Below are 19973 nucleotides of genomic sequence, written 5' to 3'. Positions count from 1 at the left end.
TATTAACCCCTAATCTTCCGCTCCGTAAACCGCCGCAACTTACATTATCCCTATGTACCCCTAATCTGCTGCCCCTAACACCGCCGACCCCTATATTATATTTATTAACCCCTAACCTGCCCCCCACAACGTCGCCGCCAGCTACTTACAATAATTAACCCCTAATCTGCCGACCGCATAGCGCCGCCACCTACATTATCCTTATGTACCCCTAATCTGCTGCCCCTAACACCGCCGACCCCTGTATTATATTTATTAACCCCTAATCTGCCCCCCTCAACGTCGCCGACACCTGCCTACACTTATTAACCCCTAATCTGCCGAGCGGACCTGAGCGCTACTATAATAAAGTAATTAACCCCTAATCCGCCTCACTAACCCTATCATAAATAGTATTAACCCCTAATCTGCCCTCCCTAACATCGCCGACACCTAACTTCAATTATTAACCCCTAATCTGCCGACCGGAGCTCACCGCTATGTTCCGATCAGCCAATAGAATGCGAGCTCAATCTGATTGGCTGATTGGATCAGCCAATAGGATTGAACTTGATTCTGATTGGCTGATTCCATCAGCCAATCAGAATATTCCTACCTTAATTCCGATTGGCTGATAGAATCCTATCAGCCAATCGGAATTCAAGGGACGCCATCTTGGATGACGTCCCTTAAAGGAACCGTCATTCGTCGGGAGACAACGGAAGAAGAGGATGGATCCGTGTCGGCTGCTTCAAGATGGACCCGCTCCGCACCGGATGCAAGAAGATCGAAGATGCCGCTTGGAGAAGATGTTTGCCGGTCCGGATGTCCTCTTCTTGCCGGATAGGAGGAAGACTTTGGAGCCTCTTCTGGACCTCTTCAGCCACCGGATGATGGATCGCCAACCCCCGCTTGGGTTGGATGAAGATTTTGGAGCCAGGACGGATCGGTGATACCTGGATGGTGAAGACAAGGTAGGAAGATCTTCAGGGGCTTAGTGTTAGGTTTATTTAAGGGGGGTTTGGGTTAGATTAGGGGTATGTGGGTGGTGGGTTGTAATGTTGGGGGGGGGGTATTGTATGTTTTTTTTTACAGGCAAAAGAGCTGATTTTCTTGGGGCATGCCCCGCAAAGGGCCCTGTTCAGGGCTGGTAAGGTAAAAGAGCTTTTACATTTATTAATTTAGAATAGGGTAGGGAATGTTTTATTTTGGGGGTCTTTGTTATTTTATTAGGGGGCTTAGAGTAGGTGTAATTAGTTTAAAATTGTTGTAATATTTTTCTTATGTTTGTAAATATGTTTTTATTTTTTGTAACTTAGTTCTTTTTTATTTTTTGTACTTTAGTTAGTTTATGTAATTGTAGTTATTTGTAGCAATTGTATTTAATTTATTTATTGATAGTGTAGTGTTAGGTTAATTGTAGGTAATTGTAGGTAGTTTATTTAATTAATTTATTGATAGGGTAGTGTTAGGTTTAATTATAACTTAGGTTAGGATTTATTTTACAGGTAAATTTGTTATTATTTTAACTAGGTAACTATTAAATAGTTCTTAACTATTTAATAGCTATTGTACCTGGTTAAAATAATTACAAAGTTGCCTGTAAAATAAATATTAATCCTAAAATAGCTATAATATAATTATAATTTATATTGTAGCTATATTAGGATGTATTTTACAGGTAAGTATTTAGCTTTAAATAGGAATAATTTATTTAATAAGAGTTAATTTATTTCGTAAGATTTAAATTATATTTAAGTTAGGGGGGTGTTAGTGTTAGGGTTAGATTTAGCTTTAGGGGTTAATCCATTTATTATAGTAGCGGTGAGCTCCGGTCGTCAGATTAGGGGTTAATAATTGAAGTTAGGTGTCGGCGATGTTAGGGAGGGCAGATTAGGGGTTAATACTATTTATGATAGGGTTAGTGAGGCGGATTAGGGGTTAATAACTTTATTATAGTAGCGCTCAGGTCCGCTCAGCAGATTAGGGGTTAATAAGTGTAGGCAGGTGTCGGCGACGTTGAGGGGGGCAGATTAGGGGTTAATAAATATAATATAGGGGTCGGCGGTGTTAGGGGCAGCAGATTAGGGGTACATAAGGATAATGTAGGTGGCGGCGCTTTGCGGTCGGCAGATTAGGGGTTAATTATTGTAAGTAGCTGGCGGCGACGTTGTGGGGGGCAGGTTAGGGGTTAATAAATATAATATAGGGGTCGGCGGTGTTAGGGGCAGCAGATTAGGGGTACATAAGTATAACGTAGGTGGCGGTCGGAAGATTAGGGGTTAAAAAAATTTAATCGAGTGGCGGCGATGTGGGGGGACCTCGGTTTAGGGGTACATAGGTAGTTTATGGGTGTTAGTGTACTTTAGAGTACAGTAGTTAAGAGCTTTATGAACCGGCGTTAGCCCAGAAAGCTCTTAACTCCTGCTATTTTCCTGCGGCTGGAGTTTTGTCGTTAGAGCTCTAACGCTCACTTCAGAAACGACTCTAAATACCGGAGTTAGAAAGATCCCATTGAAAAGATAGGATACGCAATTGACGTAAGGGGATCTGCGGTATGGAAAAGTCGCGGCTGAAAAGTGAGCGTTAGACCCTTTAATCACTGACTCCAAATACCGGCGGTAGCCTAAAACCAGCGTTAGGAGCCTCTAACGCTGGTTTTCACGGCTACCGCCAAACTCTAAATCTAGCCGTAAGATTCTTTGGGTAAAATATGTAACCATCAACTTGCAATAGCAGATTTTCATGCCACAGTTCCACATGTATTACATTTTATTGTGCAAATTACATTATATGTTGCAATTGATAACATAGGCTCATGTACGAAGCTGTGTAAGCTGCTATGAAGCCCTTGCAGGGCAGGTTCACACACCTCTGAGATGGCAAAGAGATATCACAGAGAGCTTGCTCACTCTCAGTGATTGACAGGCCCTTCTCGCACGTTATTAGTCAAGCGAGTGAAGGGGCGGACATTACACACTCAGCTGATGCATACAGGCCAGCAGACAATCAGATCAGGTGCTTGTATGCAGTGAAGGTGTGCAGACAGTTTCACAAGTTGAGAAGTTGTCCACACGCCATACATGAGACCCATGGTGCACTAATTAGTGCAATTACATGCATTATCAATAACACTACAGAAAATATAAAAAAACTATGATACAGTGAAAACAAGATGCTGAGAATTTAGCTTTACTAACTGATGTACTACACTTCTAAATTAGGCATGAATTATTAGACATTTTTGTTTGTTTGTTTGGTTTTATTATTTTCTATTTCAGCTTGTGAAAATCCAGTGTGTAATGTTTAAAGATGGAGCTGTGTCTATGATGCCAATCTGTTTGTGTATTCTGCTGTTTCAAATTGTCTTTCTTTTTTGTATCTTGTTGTAGTTAGAGACTTTTAGTGTGAATGCAATAAAATGTACGTTTCCCATATTTGTAATGTGACAAGTAGTAATCCTATGGGGCTGATTTATCAATATGGTAAAAAAGATAGTGTCCGTGCACTCTGAGAAACGACAATAGCGTTAAATGTATATCCTTTGTGTTCAACAACATCCAGATATGATCAACATCTATGTCATTTAAATGTAGTAGAGCAATAGCGGACTTACTAGAGATTTCCTCACCCTGCTCGGCGTCTCCTCCGCTCCTGCTGTGTGGTTTCACCAGCCTGTTTGATTCCGGGTTCAAAGATCCGCTCTTCCGTTGTCAAACGTCACTGGAGAGCCCTATGGGGAAAGTCCAATTGCACTAAACCAGCCAAAAAAGACCCAGACCGGCTCCTCCATAAAATAACTTTTATTGATACATGTAAAATCTTCCCAGCACTCTTAAAAATAAAGGTCATAGGTGCATCTACAGGTTAGGTAAAAAAACAAACACATGAGAAAGGTTCTCCTCACAGCTGACGCGTTTCGGTAGGTACTGTAATCATAGATAAGCTGATTTATCAATGTCTGGCAGACATGATACGCAATGCCGCCCCCTGCAGATTCAAATCCAATCGGCCGCTAGCAGGGGGTGTCAATCAACCTGACTATACACGATCTGGTGGATTGATGTCCGCAGCCTCAGAGAAGGCGGACCAGTTAAGGAGCAGTGATCTTAAGACTGCTGCTTCATAACTGCTGTTTCCGGCGAGCCTGAAGGCTCGCGCGGAAACAGGGGCATCAGGGGCCATTCGGCCCTTGATAAATCGACCCTTTAATCTCAAGCAGGAAAAAAGCAGACACAAAATCTCTTTAGGGGCACGGAGCTTTGAACCTGCCACATCCAACAGCAAATACATAGAATAAAAAAATAATCTTCAGCCTCCTTTACTTAAAAATGGACCTTTATTGTTATATCTGGGTACTAGGGCTTGTGAACAACATGTTTGATCTACTAGACGCTTACTTTTGATTCTACAAGTAGTAATTCCTGCTTGCTTTGTGCATGAATCACGGGCTAAGGAGCATGCTACTGAGATTTCTTCCATGTCCAAGACCCTGGTATAAGGTGCTTATGTGAGTTTTACCAACAACATACTTCCAGGCATGTGCTTGGTTATTTTTAACCAGAGTCACCTTATGTTTATATTTTAGAGCTAAGCAGATTTATAGCAATTGCTGCTTCTGTACACAAAATAAACTTTGCTTATCTAATCCAAGCACTTAAAGGGAAGCACTTGCAGTAATTATGCTTCATACCACTTTCTACTTGGTAATATCATCTGGCCTTATGTTCACTTACATAATATGAGTTCTCAGTGCATTTGATATATCTATTATAGAAGGTATTTCTTGAAAAATGTAATTAAAAATAGTTTTCTTCCGTCTGGTCCCTATACTCTTGGACCAGGAGGGCTATAAATATCTTCTTGGCAAAATTATGAAAAATCTCCTGTGTTGGTTAAAAAGGTGATGTTTATAGATATTTTATGCTTTCTGTATTTCAGCTCATAAAAACAGCAGACTTAGATCCAGGTCAGAACTATATAGTTGGCTTTCACCCTCATGGCATCCTTGTGGCTGGCGCTTTCACTAATTTTTGCACTGAGGCAACGGGATTTCAAGAATTGTTTCCAGGGATTACACCGTACCTGCTTATGCTGCCACTCTGGTTCCGCGCACCCTTCTTCAGAGACTATATAATGAGTGGAGGTAAACATTACCTTAAACATATAACTTTTCATTTCATTTTGTTATAAAAACCAGCAAACATAACAGTACTAAACATCAGCATATACAGTTTATGTATTTTACCTGAATGTATTTGCTTTTCTTAAAAAAAGAGAGATAGATAACTAGTTAGATAAATAACTAGATAGATAGGTAACTAGATAGATGATGATAGATAGAGATAATCAGGGTCATTGGATGAGGACAGAACTGAGGCAGTGTAGAGGTCTGAGTACAAAAGATAGATAGATGATAGATAGATTACTAGATAGATAGATAGATGATAGATAGATAATAGATACGTAGATAGATAATGGATAGATGATAGATAGCTAGATATAGACGGATAGATTAGATAGATAGATAGATATATAGATAGATAGATTTATAGAGACAGAAAGATTAGATAGATAGATAGATAGATAGATAGATAGATGATAGATAATATATAGATAAGTAGACAGATTATGGATATATAGATAGATAGATAGATAGATAGATAGATAGATAGATAGATAGATAGATAGATAGAGACAGAAAGATTAGATAGATAGATAGATAGATAGATATAGACAGATAGATTAGATAGATAGATATAGATAGATAGATGATAGATATTATTATTATTATTCTTTATTTATAAAGCGGCAACAGATTCCGCAGCGCTGATAGATAATAGATAGATAGATACTAGATAGATAAGTAGATATATTATGAATAGATGATAGATAGATAGATTGATTGATAGATATATATAGACAGATAGATTAGATAGATAGATAGAGACAGAAATATTAAATAGATAAATAGATAGATGATAGATAGATGATAGATAGATGATAGATGATAGACAGATAGATAGATGATAGATAGATAGATAGATAGATAGATAGAAAATCAGGCTCGTTGGATGAGGACAGAACAGAGGCAGTGTAGAGGTCTGAGCACAAAAGATAGATAGATAATAGATAAGTAGATTATGTATAGATAGATAGAGACAGAAAGGATAGATAGATAGATAGATAGATGATAGATGATAGATAGATAGATAGATAGATAGATAGAAAATCAGGTTCATTGGATGAGGACAGAACTGAGGCAGTGTAGAGGTCTGAGTACAAAAGATAGATAGATAATAGATAGATAAGTAGATTATGTATAGATAGATAGAGACAGAAAGATTAGATAGATAGATAGATAGATAGATGATAGATAGATAGATAGAAAATCAGGTTCATTGGATGAGGACAGAACTGAGGCAGTGTAGAGGTCTGAGTACAAAAGATAGATAGATAATAGATAAGTAGATTATGTATAGATAGATAGAGACAGAAAGATTAGATAGATAGATAGATAAAAATTCAAGGTCATTGGATGAGGACAGAACTGAGGCAGTGTAGAGGTCTGAGTACAAAAGATAGATAGATAATAGATAAGTAGATTATGTATAGATAGATAGAGACAGAAAGATTAGATAGATAGATAGATAGATAAAAATTCAAGGTCATTGGATGAGGACAGAACTGAGGCAGTGTAGAGGTCTGAGTACAAAAGAGATTAGTCCTGACAGGTAGCCACACAACAAATTCCTGGACAACAGATAAGGAGATCACATGACACAGATAATGCACAGCAGAGACAGGAGCAGGGATAACCAGAGACAATGGCAGAATTGTCTAACAAATCACAGAAAGGGCTAATGGCCAGCTGGACTCTTTTAGTAATATCGGGTCAGCAGGTATTAATGGCATATGTAGGCCAATAGATACAAGGCAGACAGTAACACACATTAGAAGGTAGTGAGTGGTCAGCAGGTATTAATAGCATATGTAGGCCAATAGAAACAAGGCAGGGACAGTAACACACATTAGAAGATAGTGAGTGGTCAGCAGGTATTAATAGCATATATAGGCCAATAGGTACAAGGCAGGGACAGTAACACACATTAGAAGATAGTGAGTGGTCAGCAGGTATTAATAGCATATATAGGCCAATAGGTACAAGGCAGGGACAGTAACACACATTAGAAGATAGTGAGTGGTCAGCAGGTATTAATAGCATATATAGGCCAATAGGTACAAGGCAGGGACAGTAACACACATTAGAAGATAGTGAGTGGTCAGCAGGTATTAATAGCATATATAGGCCAATAGATACAAGGCTGGCTGGGACAGTAACACACATTAGAAGATAGTGAGTGGTCAGCAGGTATTAATAGCATATATAGGCCAATAGATACAAGGCAGACAGTAACACACTTTAGAAGGTAGTGAGTGGTCAGCAGGTATTAATAGCATAGATAGGCCAATAGATACAAGGCAGGGACAGTAACACACATTAGAAGATAGTGAGTGGTCAGCAGGTATTAATAGCATATATAGGCCAATAGATACAAGGCAGGGACAGTAACACACATTAGAAGATAGTGAGTGGTCAGCAGGTATTAATAGCATATATAGGCCAATAGATACAAGGCAGGGACAGTAACACACATTAGAAGATAGTGAGTGGTCAGCAGGTATTAATAGCATATATAGGCCAATAGATACAAGGCAGGGACAGTAACACACATTAGAAGATAGTGAGTGGTCAGCAGGTATTAATAGCATATATAGGCCAATAGATACAAGGCAGACAGTAACACACTTTAGAAGGTAGTGAGTGGTCAGCAGGTATTAATAGCATAGATAGGCCAATAGATACAAGGCAGGGACAGTAACACACATTAGAAGATAGTGAGTGGTCAGCAGGTATTAATAGCATATATAGGCCAATAGATACAAGGCAGACAGTAACACACTTTAGAAGGTAGTGAGTGGTCAGCAGGTATTAATAGCATAGATAGGCCAATAGATACAAGGCAGACAGTAACACACTTTAGAAGGTAGTGAGTGGTCAGCAGGTATTAATAGCATAGATAGGCCAATAGATACAAGGCAGGGACAGTAACACACTTTAGAAGGTAGTGAGTGGTCATTAGGTATTAATAGCATAGATAGGTCAATAGATACAAGGCAGGGACAGTAACACATATTAGAAGATAGTGAGTGGCCAGTAGGTATTAATGGCATCGATAGGCCAATAGATACAAGGCAGGGACAGTAACACATATTAGAAGATAATGAGTGGTCAGCAGGTATAAATGGCATATGTAGGCCAATAGATACAAGGCAGGGACAGTAACACACATTAGAAGGTAGTGAGTGGTCAGCAGGTATTAATAGCATACATAGGTCAATAGATACAAGGCAGACAGTAACACACTTTAGAAGGTAGTGAGTGTTCAGCAGGTATTAATAGCATAGATAGGCCAATAGATACAAGGCAGGGACAGTAACACACTTTAGAAGGTAGTGAGTGGTCAGCAGGTATTAATAGCATAGATAGGTCAATAGATACAAGGCAGGGACAGTAACACACATTAGAAGGTAGTGAGTGGTCAGCAGGTATTAATAGCATAGATAGGTCAATAGATACAAGGCAGGGACAGTAACACATATTAGAAGATAGTGAGTGGCCAGTAGGTATTAATGGCATCGATAGGCCAATAGATACAAGGCAGAGACAGTAAGACACATTAGAAGATAGTAAGTGGTCAGCAAGTATTAATTGCATATATAGGCCAATAGATACAAGGCTGGCTGGGACAGTAACACACATTAGAAGATAGTAAGTGGTTAGCAGGTATTAATGGCATATGTAGGCAAATAGATACAAGGCAGGGACAGTAACATACATTAGATGATAGTGAGTGGTCAGTAGGTATTAATGGCATTTATAGGCCAATAGGTACAAGGCAGAGACAGTAGCACACATTAGAAGATAGTGAGTGGTCAGTAGGTATTAATGGCATTTATAGGACATTAGGTACAAGGCAGAGACAGTAGCACACATTAGAAGATAGTGAGTGGTCAGCAGGTATTAATGGCATTTATACAGGGGCGTATTATGGCCTAGGCCAACAAGGCCGGTGCCTAGTGCAGCAGATTTGGGAGGGGCAGCACATCTGCCTTATCCTCTCTCTAAAAGCCAGCACACAGTACAGTGTGCGATAAAGTGCAGGCTTTTACAAAGACAAGGCACGTGTGCTGATTAACCTCGCTCTTTAAGGCAGTGCTCCTTTAAACTTTTGCTTAATTTAGAGCTGCCAGCATTTTTGCAGTGAAAGCTTTGGTGAGAAACTTCTTTCCCTCCCTTTTCTCTCCTCCCCTTTTTTTCTCTCCCTGGTCTCAAAAATGGTATGAGATGCATGCAATTCAACCCACCTGTATGCCAGTGTTTTGCTAATCCATTTTCTTTTGAATTGTTTTGAGTGCCTAGGGCAGCACAAAACCTAAATACGCCACTGCATATATAGGTCAATAGATACAAGGCAGGAACAGTAACACACATTAGAAGGTAGTGAGTGGTCAGCAGGTATTAATTTGCATATATAGGTCAATAGATACAAGGCAAGGACAGTAACACACATTAGAAGGTAGTGAGTGGTCAGAAGGTATTAATGGCATATTAGGTCAGCAAAGGCTTTCATTTGTGAATAAATGCTAAAAATATGATATTATCAGTTTTAACTAGTAGAGATGTGTGATTTAAAAATATAGACTTTTTTTTTCCAAGGAAAGATTTTATTTGGTCTTGGTCTATATATATTTTAATACTTTATTAATTATTATTTTTATATTGTTTTCTAAATACTATCAGACACAAAAACAATTTACCTTTCTTCAGGCCTAATATTATTGTATATGTTAAAGAAAGATTAAAATAATTTCTATATAGACATAGCTTATATCACTTATTCATCAATGCATTGCAAAAGATCAGCATACACATCTATGTTCTATCTAAATCAAGTTTTATTTTGACTGCCAATAGCAAAACAGAATTATAAAGTAAACAATAATAATATATTAGCATTTTGTAATTTTATATCCCTTTAAAATTCCCTTCTCATTTCCTTTCTTTGCACTATACAAACTCAGGTAGTCCATGAATAAAGCAAACAAAAAGTACTTTGTTTTGTAGGGCTTATTCCATCTGACAAAGACAGTGCTTCTTATTTGCTGAAGAGCAAGGAGGGTGGGAACGCCATAGTCATCGCAGTCGGCGGAGCACCAGAATCATTGGATGCGCGGCCTGGAGCATTCAGTATTCTGCTGAAAAACAGAAAAGGATTTATCAGACTTGCAATGCAACATGGGTAATCTTGTCACTCTGCTACTTAGATGTATTCATCCATGTACTGTAATTCTTATATAGCTTTTATGTCTGTTTAGCAAACTTATTTGTTTCGCCACATCTCAGCCTTGATTATTTATTATTTTCCTTTTAAAGAGTGTTTGGATAAATAAAGTGATGGTAAATCCTAGCATTTGTGCAAAGCTAGGATTTACCATTGGAACAAATAAAGGGGGCTTGCAGTCAGAAAGTATAAAATACTTAATGCTGAAAGCTCCTTTATTTGTTTGCAGTGTTCGCCGCACTGAGCTGTTAAGGCAGCCCACGGCAGAACGCTATTTGTCTGAGAGATGACGTTTCCACCTCTTAGCCAAAAGCAGTGCGTGAAATCTGGCGCAAGCTGGCGCCAAGACGGATTTCACGCACGTCTATTGACTAAGAGGTGGAAACGTCATCTCTCAGCCAAATAGCGTTCTGCCGCGGGCTGTCTTAACAGCGAATGCTGCAAACAAATAAAGGAGCTTTCAGCATGAAGTATTTTATACTTCATGGGGTCCATCCGATAAAAATCGTCGCCCGCAAAAGCCGGCGACGCCAATATTTGCGCGGGTTTGGTATCACATATACGGCGTAACCTAGAAGTTACGCGCGTATATTTCTGCCGTCGCCCGTAGTTTTTTGGGCTATAGGCAGGTATACCAAACCAGCGCAGTTTGGTATCCAATATGCAGCGTAAGGACTTACGTGGCGAAAATGGAGAAAACTTACTCCATTTTCACCTTGCCACAAAAAGCAGCCGTAAGAAGCCTTACGCTGACTATTGGAGCCCCGTAACTCCCTGGCTGCTAAAATAAACCTAACACCTAACGCACGCGCAATGTCTATCTCCCTGTCAACCGCGATCTTCTAAAATAAACCTAACACCTAACGCATGCGCAATGTCTATCTCCCTGTCAACCGCGATCTTCTAAAATAAACCTAACACCTAACGCATGCGCGATGTCTATCTACCTGTCAACCGCGATCCCCCCCGAAATCCCTAATAAAGTTATTAACCCCTAAACCGCCGCTCCCGGACCCCGCCGCCATCTACATAAACTAACCCCCTACTGTGAGCCCCTAAAACCGCCGCCATCTACCTTATCTATCCCCTAATTAGAACCCCTTACACCGCTGTCATCTACCTTATCTATCCCCTAATCTGACCCCTTACACCGCCGCCACCTATATCAAAATTATTAACCCCTAATCTAATCCCCCTATACCGCCGCCAGCTATTAATATTATTAACCCCTAATGTAAGCCCCTTACACCGCCGCCATCTCTTTTAAAATGATTAACCCCTAATTTAATCTACCTACCCCGCCGCCAGCTATATTATCTATATTAACCCTAAGTATATTATAGTTAATATAGGTATTACATTATATATATTAACTATATTAACCCTAATTATATTAGGGTTAATATAGTTAATATAGTTACTATAGTATTTATATTAACTATATTAACTCTATCTAACCCTAACACCCCTAACTAAATTTATATTAAATTAATCTAATTCATTTATAAACTAAAATATTCCTATTTAAATCTAAATACTTACCTATAAAATAAACCCTAAGATAGCTACAATATAATTAATAATTACATTGTAGCTATGTTAGGGTTAATATTTATTTTACAGGTAAATTGTTAATTATTTTAACTAGGTATAATAGCTATTAAATAGTTATTAACTATTTAATATCTACCTAAAAGGGCCTTTTGTGGGGCATGCCCCAAAGAATTCAGCTCTTTTGCATACAAATACAATACCCCCCCCCATTACAACCCACCACCCACATACCCCTATTCTAAAACCAACCAAACCCCCCTTAAAAAACCCTAACACTACCCCCCTGAAGATCTCCCTACCTTGTCTTCACCACACCGGGCCGAACTCCTGATCCAATCCGGCGACGTCTTCCTCCAAGCGGCAAAGAAGCTTTGCTGCCGCTTGGAGGAAGACGTCGCCGGAGGAAGAATTCTTCTTTGCCGCTTGGAGGAAGACATCGCCCGAATCGGATCAGGAGTTCGGCCCGGTGTGGTGAAGACAAGGTAGGGAGATCTTCAGGGGGGTAGTGTTAGGGTTTTTTAAGGGGGGTTTGGGTGGTTTTAGAATAGGGGTATGTGGGTGGTGGGTTGTAATGGGGGGGGTATTGTATTTGTATGCAAAAGAGCTGAATTCTTTGGGGCATGCCCCACAAAAGGCCCTTTTAAGGGCTGGTAAGGTAAAGAGCTTTGAACTTTTTTTAATTTAGAATAGGGCAGGGATTTTTTTTTATTTTGGGGGTTTATTATTTTATTAGGGGGCTTAGAATAGGTGTAATTAGCTTAAAAATCTTGTAATCTTTTTTTTATTTTTTGTAATTTAGCGTTTGTTTTTTTTGTAATTTAGTTTAGTTAATTTAATTGTATTTTTAGATACATGTTTGTAGTTTATTTAATTTATTGATAGTGTAGGTGTATTTGTAACTTAGGTTAGGATTTATTTTACAGGTAATTGGGTAATTATTTTAACTAGGTAGATATTAAATAGTTAATAACTATTTAATAGCTATTATACCTAGTTAAAATAATTAACAATTTACCTGTAAAATAAATATTAACCCTAACATAGCTACAATGTAATTATTAATTATATTGTAGCTATCTTAGGGTTTATTTTATAGGTAAGTATTTAGATTTAAATAGGAATATTTTAGTTTATAAATGAATTAGATTAATTTAATATAAATTTAGTTAGGGGTGTTAGGGTTAGATAGAGTTAATATAGTTAATATAAATACTATAGTAACTATATTAACTATATTAACCCTAATATAATTAGGGTTAATATAGTTAATATATATAATGTAATACCTATATTAACTATAATATACTTAGGGTTAATATAGATAATATAGCTGGCGGCGGGGTAGGTAGATTAAATTAGGGGTTAATCATTTTAATAGAGATGGCGGCGGTGTTAGGGGCTTACATTAGGGGTTAATAATTTTAATATAGATGGCGGCGGTGTTAGGGGCTCACTTTAGGGGGTTATAGATTTAATATAGCTGGCGGCGGGGTACGGGAGCGACGGTTTAGGGGTTAATAACTTTATTAGGTTGCGGCGGGGTACGGGAGCGGCGGTTTAGGGGTTAATAGCTTTTTTATTGTTAGGATAGTGAGGGGGGATAGCGGATAGAGGGTTAGACGTGTCAGCTATGTTAGGGAGGCGTGTTAGACGTGTCGGGCTATGTTTAGGAGGCGTGTTAGACAGTGCGGGTGATTTAGACTTTAGTCAGGTTTTATAGGCGCCGGCAGTTTCTAACGTGGCGCAAGTCACTGGCGACTCCAAAAATCTGTACTTACGCAGATTTCTGGACATCGCAGGTTTGTGAGACTTGCGCCACTTTAGCAAGTGACGGCGCCGCATATTGGATGGCTAGAGTTGCGAGCTGAAACTGCGGGCGACGTGGGTTCCCTCGCTTGCGCCGCAAACTGCGATCTATATCGGATCACGCCCCATGACTGAAAGTACCCCTTTATTTGTTTCACTGGTAAATCTTAGCGTTTCACAAACGCTATGATTTACCATCACTTTAAATTCTTGTCTTCATTTAAAAGCACTGTTAAATGTATGAAATATAAACAAAATAAACAGTTTTGCATACAAGATAAAATTGTTTGAAACATTTAAAGGGACATTAAACACTTTGACATGGTAATATAAAATGATAAATCGTATATATATATATATATATATATATATATATACACATATATATATATACACATATATATATATACAGGGAGTGCAGAATTATTAGGCAAATGAGTATTTTGACCACATCATCCTCTTTATGCATGTTGTCTTACTCCAAGCTGTATAGGCTCGAAAGGCTACTACCAATTAAGCATATTAGGTGATGTGTGTAATGAGAAGGGGTGTGGTCTAATGACATCAACACCCTATATCAGGTGTGCATAATTATTAGGCAACTTCCTTTCCTTTGGCAAAATGGGTCAAAAGAAGGACTTGACAGGCTCAGAAAAGTCAAAAATAGTGAGATATCTTGCAGAGGGATGCAGCACTCTTAAAATTGCAAAGCTTCTGAAGCGTGATCATCGAACAATCAAGCGTTTCATTCAAAATAGTCAACAGGGTCGCAAGAAGCGTGTGGAAAAACCAAGGCGCAAAATAACTGCCCATGAACTGAGAAAAGTCAAGCGTGCAGCTGCCAAGATGCCACTTGCCACCAGTTTGGCCATATTTCAGAGCTGCAACATCACTGGAGTGCCCAAAAGCACAAGGTGTGCAATACTCAGAGACATGGCCAAGGTAAGAAAGGCTGAAAGACGACCACCACTGAACAAGACACACAAGCTGAAACGTCAAGACTGGGCCAAGAAATATCTCAAGACTGATTTTTCTAAGGTTTTATGGACTGATGAAATGAGAGTGAGTCTTGATGGGCCAGATGGATGGGCCCGTGGCTGGATTGGTAAAGGGCAGAGAGCTCCAGTCCGACTCAGACGCCAGCAAGGTGGAGGTGGAGTACTGGTTTGGGCTGGTATCATCAAAGATGAGCTTGTGGGGCCTTTTCGGGTTGAGGATGGAGTCAAGCTCAACTCCCAGTCCTACTGACAGTTTCTGGAAGACACCTTCTTCAAGCAGTGGTACAGGAAGAAGTCTGCATCCTTCAAGAAAAACATGATTTTCATGCAGGACAATGCTCCATCACACGCGTCCAAGTACTCCACAGCGTGGCTGGCAAGAAAGGGTGTAAAAGAAGAAAATCTAATGACATGGCCTCCTTGTTCACCTGATCTGAACCCCATTGAGAACCTGTGGTCCATCATCAAATGTGAGATTTACAAGGAGGGAAAACAGTACACCTCTCTGAACAGTGTCTGGGAGGCTGTGGTTGCTGCTGCACGCAATGTTGATGGTGAACAGATCAAAACACTGACAGAATCCATGGATGGCAGGCTTTTGAGTGTCCTTGCAAAGAAAGGTGGCTATATTGGTCACTGATTTGTTTTTGTTTTGTTTTTGAATGTCAGAAATGTATATTTGTGAATGTTGAGATGTTATATTGGTTTCACTGGTAAAAATAAATAATTGAAATGGGTATATATTTGTTTTTTGTTAAATTGCCTAATAATTATGCACAGTAATAGTCACCTGCACACACAAATATCCCCCTAAAATAGCTATAACTAAAAACAAACTAAAAACTACTTCCAAAACTATTCAGCTTTGATATTAATGAGTTTTTTGGGTTCAATGAGAACATGGTTGTTGTTCAATAATAAAAATAATCCTCAAAAATACAACTTGCCTAATAATTCTGCACTCCCTGTATATATATATATATATATATATATATATATATATATAAATCAAACTCTGCAATAAACTTGTATTATTTATGTTGTCCCCTTTTCCTGTAATTCCATTATGATATTGTAAGCTTTTCAGTTCCTGTTACAAATGGAAGTGCAGAACACTATTATATTCCACACAGCCATTGGCACGCTCTAGTGACCTATTTATAACTGTCCCTATTTGGCCACAGCAGAGAAGGTAATCAAAGTTACAACATGGCAGCTCCCATTGTTTTATAGACACAATGGCTAGATTACAAGTGGTGCACAAAAGATTGCGCTAGTGTTATCGTGATCGTTTGCTCCTCCTTTCCATTGCACTGATATTACAAGTGGAGCAAAATCGCAATTTCGCTAGCACGATCTTGATTTACATGAGAATCCTTACCGCAATCTCAGAGCTGTGGTTAACTGTTTTCCGAAAATAAAAAGTTTCACAAAACACTTCAAAAATACATTACAAAGTACAATTACACTCATATTAACACTATCTAATAAAATGTATTCACGAAAAATATTGCACACAAAAGTTTTAAGGGCTTAAAGATACGAAAACCTTGGGTGTTATGAAAAAACAGCAGCCAAAGTACTTTAACCTGAGATACAGTGCAGTGGAGCCTTTTCCATTAAGTAGATGAAAATATGTAAAAACATAATTTATACTTACCTGATAAATTCTGATGCTTTTTTAAACAAATATATATATATAATTCATACCTCTATATATAGATGATTATATATAGGTTTAGCTATATAAAGATATATATATAGGAATATAAACACACAAAGCAGTGTACTATATGGATTGATACTTCCCTTAAGAAATCAGAAGCGCAGCCGTCCCACAGTCTCTCCTGGAATCTGTGCAGATAGATAGGGTGTGCCAGGTGGAGGCGCAGGTTCACTCTGTCAATCGATTTAATCGCTGTATATTAATCTTCCTCAGTTTCCATCTGTAGACAAGTATGCCTATTTCAGAGTAGAAGGATTATGCTATGATACCAAATTAAGACACCGTATAAGGCTTGTATATACTCACAGCATATATTTTCAATATCTTTGTGTAAAAAGGATTTCACAGATTTTCAGGTTTAAAAATAGTATATTTATTTTTCCCAACGCGTTTCAACGGACCCAGCCGTCTTTATCAAGAGCTTTTAAAAAGTGCTTTACAAACCAAGCATACCGTTCCGCTACACAGACGGTCTTTAAATACATGATTACTGACTCTACCTGTTCCCCCATTGGAGGAGCACAGGTTTACACACGCTTGAAAAAGTTAACATACATTCTAAAATAAATTTGAATATTTATCCAGAAAACCTAATTTACACAATATATTAGCATATAGAGCATTAATCCACGATCATTACTTTAAAAATCATTGTTTTAACTGGTTGCAGTTCCCTTTCGAGCCATTTTTTGTTGATAGTCAGGTCCGCTCCGGTATGATAGATGTCACATGATGTGGATTGTCCAATAGACTCATTTTTACTATTCTCGGATTCAAATGTCGTTTATAGACTAAGATAAGAAAGACAATAAATAGTGTTAAAAAAAAAAAGACAATAGTGTTAGAAAATGTATATCGCCATCTAAAATGTTTTTATAAACATCAATTTATTCAGAATAGTGACTTAATGCTATAAGTAAAAAAGTATTGTATAAACAAACATATTACGCCATTTCAGTTTTATTCGTCTTATGTGAACAATATTGTTTATAAGCTAGATGATAATATCATCAGGTTCTGACCTATATTACAACAAGTCTCTACTCACTTTAAATAGTTACACAAAAGCAGCAATTCTTGTATCTTTAATTCAATTGTTGCAATGCAGCAGCACTCCATGATCTTCATGATTTTTTTCTTTTTTATTTTGGTGTTCCATGATTCTTGTTTTTAGAAACCTGGACGTTTGTCCTAAATATTGGCACCTGCAGCCACACTGCAACATATATATGACATTTTTACTCTTGCACGTAATAAATTCTTTTATTTCATATTTTTTCCCTGTAACTGTGGAATTAAATGTTTTATGTGTTCTTCTAGTGTAATTACAGCCTTTGCATTTTCCACAGGTGAAAAAACCTGTCATATTGCTAATTTGAAGTGTTTTTTGGGAGCTATACCCTTTATCATCGAGAGGGCTAATTTCTGTTTAAAATTCTGTCCCTTTCTGTAAATAACTATTGGTTTAGTTGGAATTGATGATCCCAGATATTCATCCTCCTTCAAAATGTGCCAGTGTTTTTCTTTTTAATTGTTTTATGTTCAACATTAAATGTGGTCACAAATTTAGGGAAATTATTGTTCATTGTGTTACCTTTTTTATTAGTCTCTAGTAGATCAGATCTTTTTTTATTTTTAACTTCATTTCTTTCGTGTTCTAAGATTTTATTATCATATCCCTTTTGAATAAATCTTTCTTTAAGGATCTTGGATTGTTGGTCATAATCTATATTACTGCAGTTTCTGCGGATTCTTAAAAATGGACTCTTTGGCACTGCTTTTAACCAGTTAGGATGTTGACAACTGTCTTGTTTTATGTATGTGTTTGTATCACACTTCTTAAAGAATGTTTTGCTATGTACCATATTTTTGTTAGTGTATAAAGTTAGATCTAAAAAGTTTATTTCTTGTTTGTGGTATTCAGGGGTTAGTTTCACTTATTGATTATTGCCATTGAGAGTGTTTACAAAATGGGTCAATTTTATCTCTCCCCCATTCCATATACGGATAATATCATCTATATATCTATGCCAGGACAACAGGTCTGCACCAAATTCTACACTTTGCCATTCATCATTGGTTTAAAAAAAGTCCATATATATATATTGGCATAACTTGGTGCAAACCTGGTGCCCATGGCAGTACCACGGATCTGCAAATAATACTGATCATTAAACCAAAAGAAATTATGATATAAAATAAATTCTATTGCTCTAATTATGAAATCTAATAATTTAGGTTGTAGGTCTGGGTCTTCTGATAATTTCCATCTAACTGCTTCTATCCCTTTAAGAGACAGTGAAGATTTTTCAAGCAGGCACTCAATATGTACATAAAAAATCTTTAAAACAAACTTATACACACAGTGGAAGGGGGAGACCTCAGAATGAATTAAGTGATAACTCACATTCACAAAATAAAGTACAAAATGAACACTACACAAATGAACATAGGATCAACACTGATCACCACTACATTGAATATAGAAATAATAATTTTATACATCAAAGAAACAACTATGCATACAAAAAGTCTAGCACTCACTATGAAAGTAATTTTAACAATAATTATGAAAGAAATCACAGGCAAAAATCACCACACAAAGGATATATACAAAGATCCACACATTATAAAACAGGACAAAGGAACTATGATGTAAAGCACAGTAATTATAATCACCATCTAGAATTTAGAAATCAAAGGGATTATTATCCCAATCATCACCATACACCAAAAACACCACAGGAAAATTATCAAAATTATCAAGAAAAAACAAATAGAAGACATGAATCTCCTTTTATGAAGGGGGAAACAAAAGAGAGACACAAAATAGAAACAAGGGAGAAACCCAGAGAATCTTATCAACATCACACATATCACAAAGAGGATCTCAAGAGAGATAAAGAGAACAGGGAAGACAAGAAACAATCATATAGAGAGGTTTGGACACATCCGAACAGATATTCCCCCATAAGGATAGATCACCAGCAAGAAAAGAGAGGAAGAACACCCAATTCAGGGGAGATAGAGTAGGAAGAGGGCAATCAAAGAAAGGTAGCAACACAGGGAATTTTCAACTTATCCTCTAAAGCCATAAGTGAGAAAGAAAAATCTATTCTATCTAGAGGAGTTTTTATAGGAATTTATTCCCACACAAAGAGTAAATTCCTCCTCTGAGCATCATTGATGCTCAGAAATTTGTAAGAAATCTCACTGTGAAACTTTTTTTGCTAAACAGCCATCTATACAATATACCCCCACTCAAACTTTGGAAAATTCCAGAAATAATTTTAAAAATCCATCAAGATTCTATCTGAGCCATATCAAAGGCCCTAATATTGAGGTATTTAATAAGTTACTAATGAGAGAGATAGATAATTTATCAACTAAAGCTAATAAAAAATAATGTAATTTGACCAAAGAAGAAAGGGATATTCTAACAACTCTGAATAAGAGAGATGACATAGTCATTAAGGAGGCAGATAAAGGGGGAGGAGTTGTCAT

At 37.6% G+C, this 19973-nt stretch overlaps 1 protein-coding gene across 1 annotated transcript in view; it reads left to right on the top strand.

Annotated features, from left to right (window-relative positions):
- The window catches only part of MOGAT2 (monoacylglycerol O-acyltransferase 2), a 233226-nt gene that overhangs the window by 176923 nt on the left and 36330 nt on the right, over nt 1-19973 (top strand). Inside the window, exons 3-4 of the mRNA XM_053705083.1 lie at nt 4921-5125; nt 10169-10343. Of these exons, the coding sequence (XP_053561058.1) occupies nt 4921-5125; nt 10169-10343 (380 nt within the window). The remainder of the gene's footprint in view (nt 1-4920; nt 5126-10168; nt 10344-19973) is intronic.

Source organism: Bombina bombina, chromosome 3 (genome assembly GCF_027579735.1).
Source record: "Bombina bombina isolate aBomBom1 chromosome 3, aBomBom1.pri, whole genome shotgun sequence".
Classification (NCBI taxonomy): Eukaryota; Metazoa; Chordata; class Amphibia; order Anura; family Bombinatoridae; genus Bombina; species Bombina bombina.
Note: the sequence above shows the minus strand (reverse complement) of the source record. Positions and strands in the feature narration are given on the sequence as shown.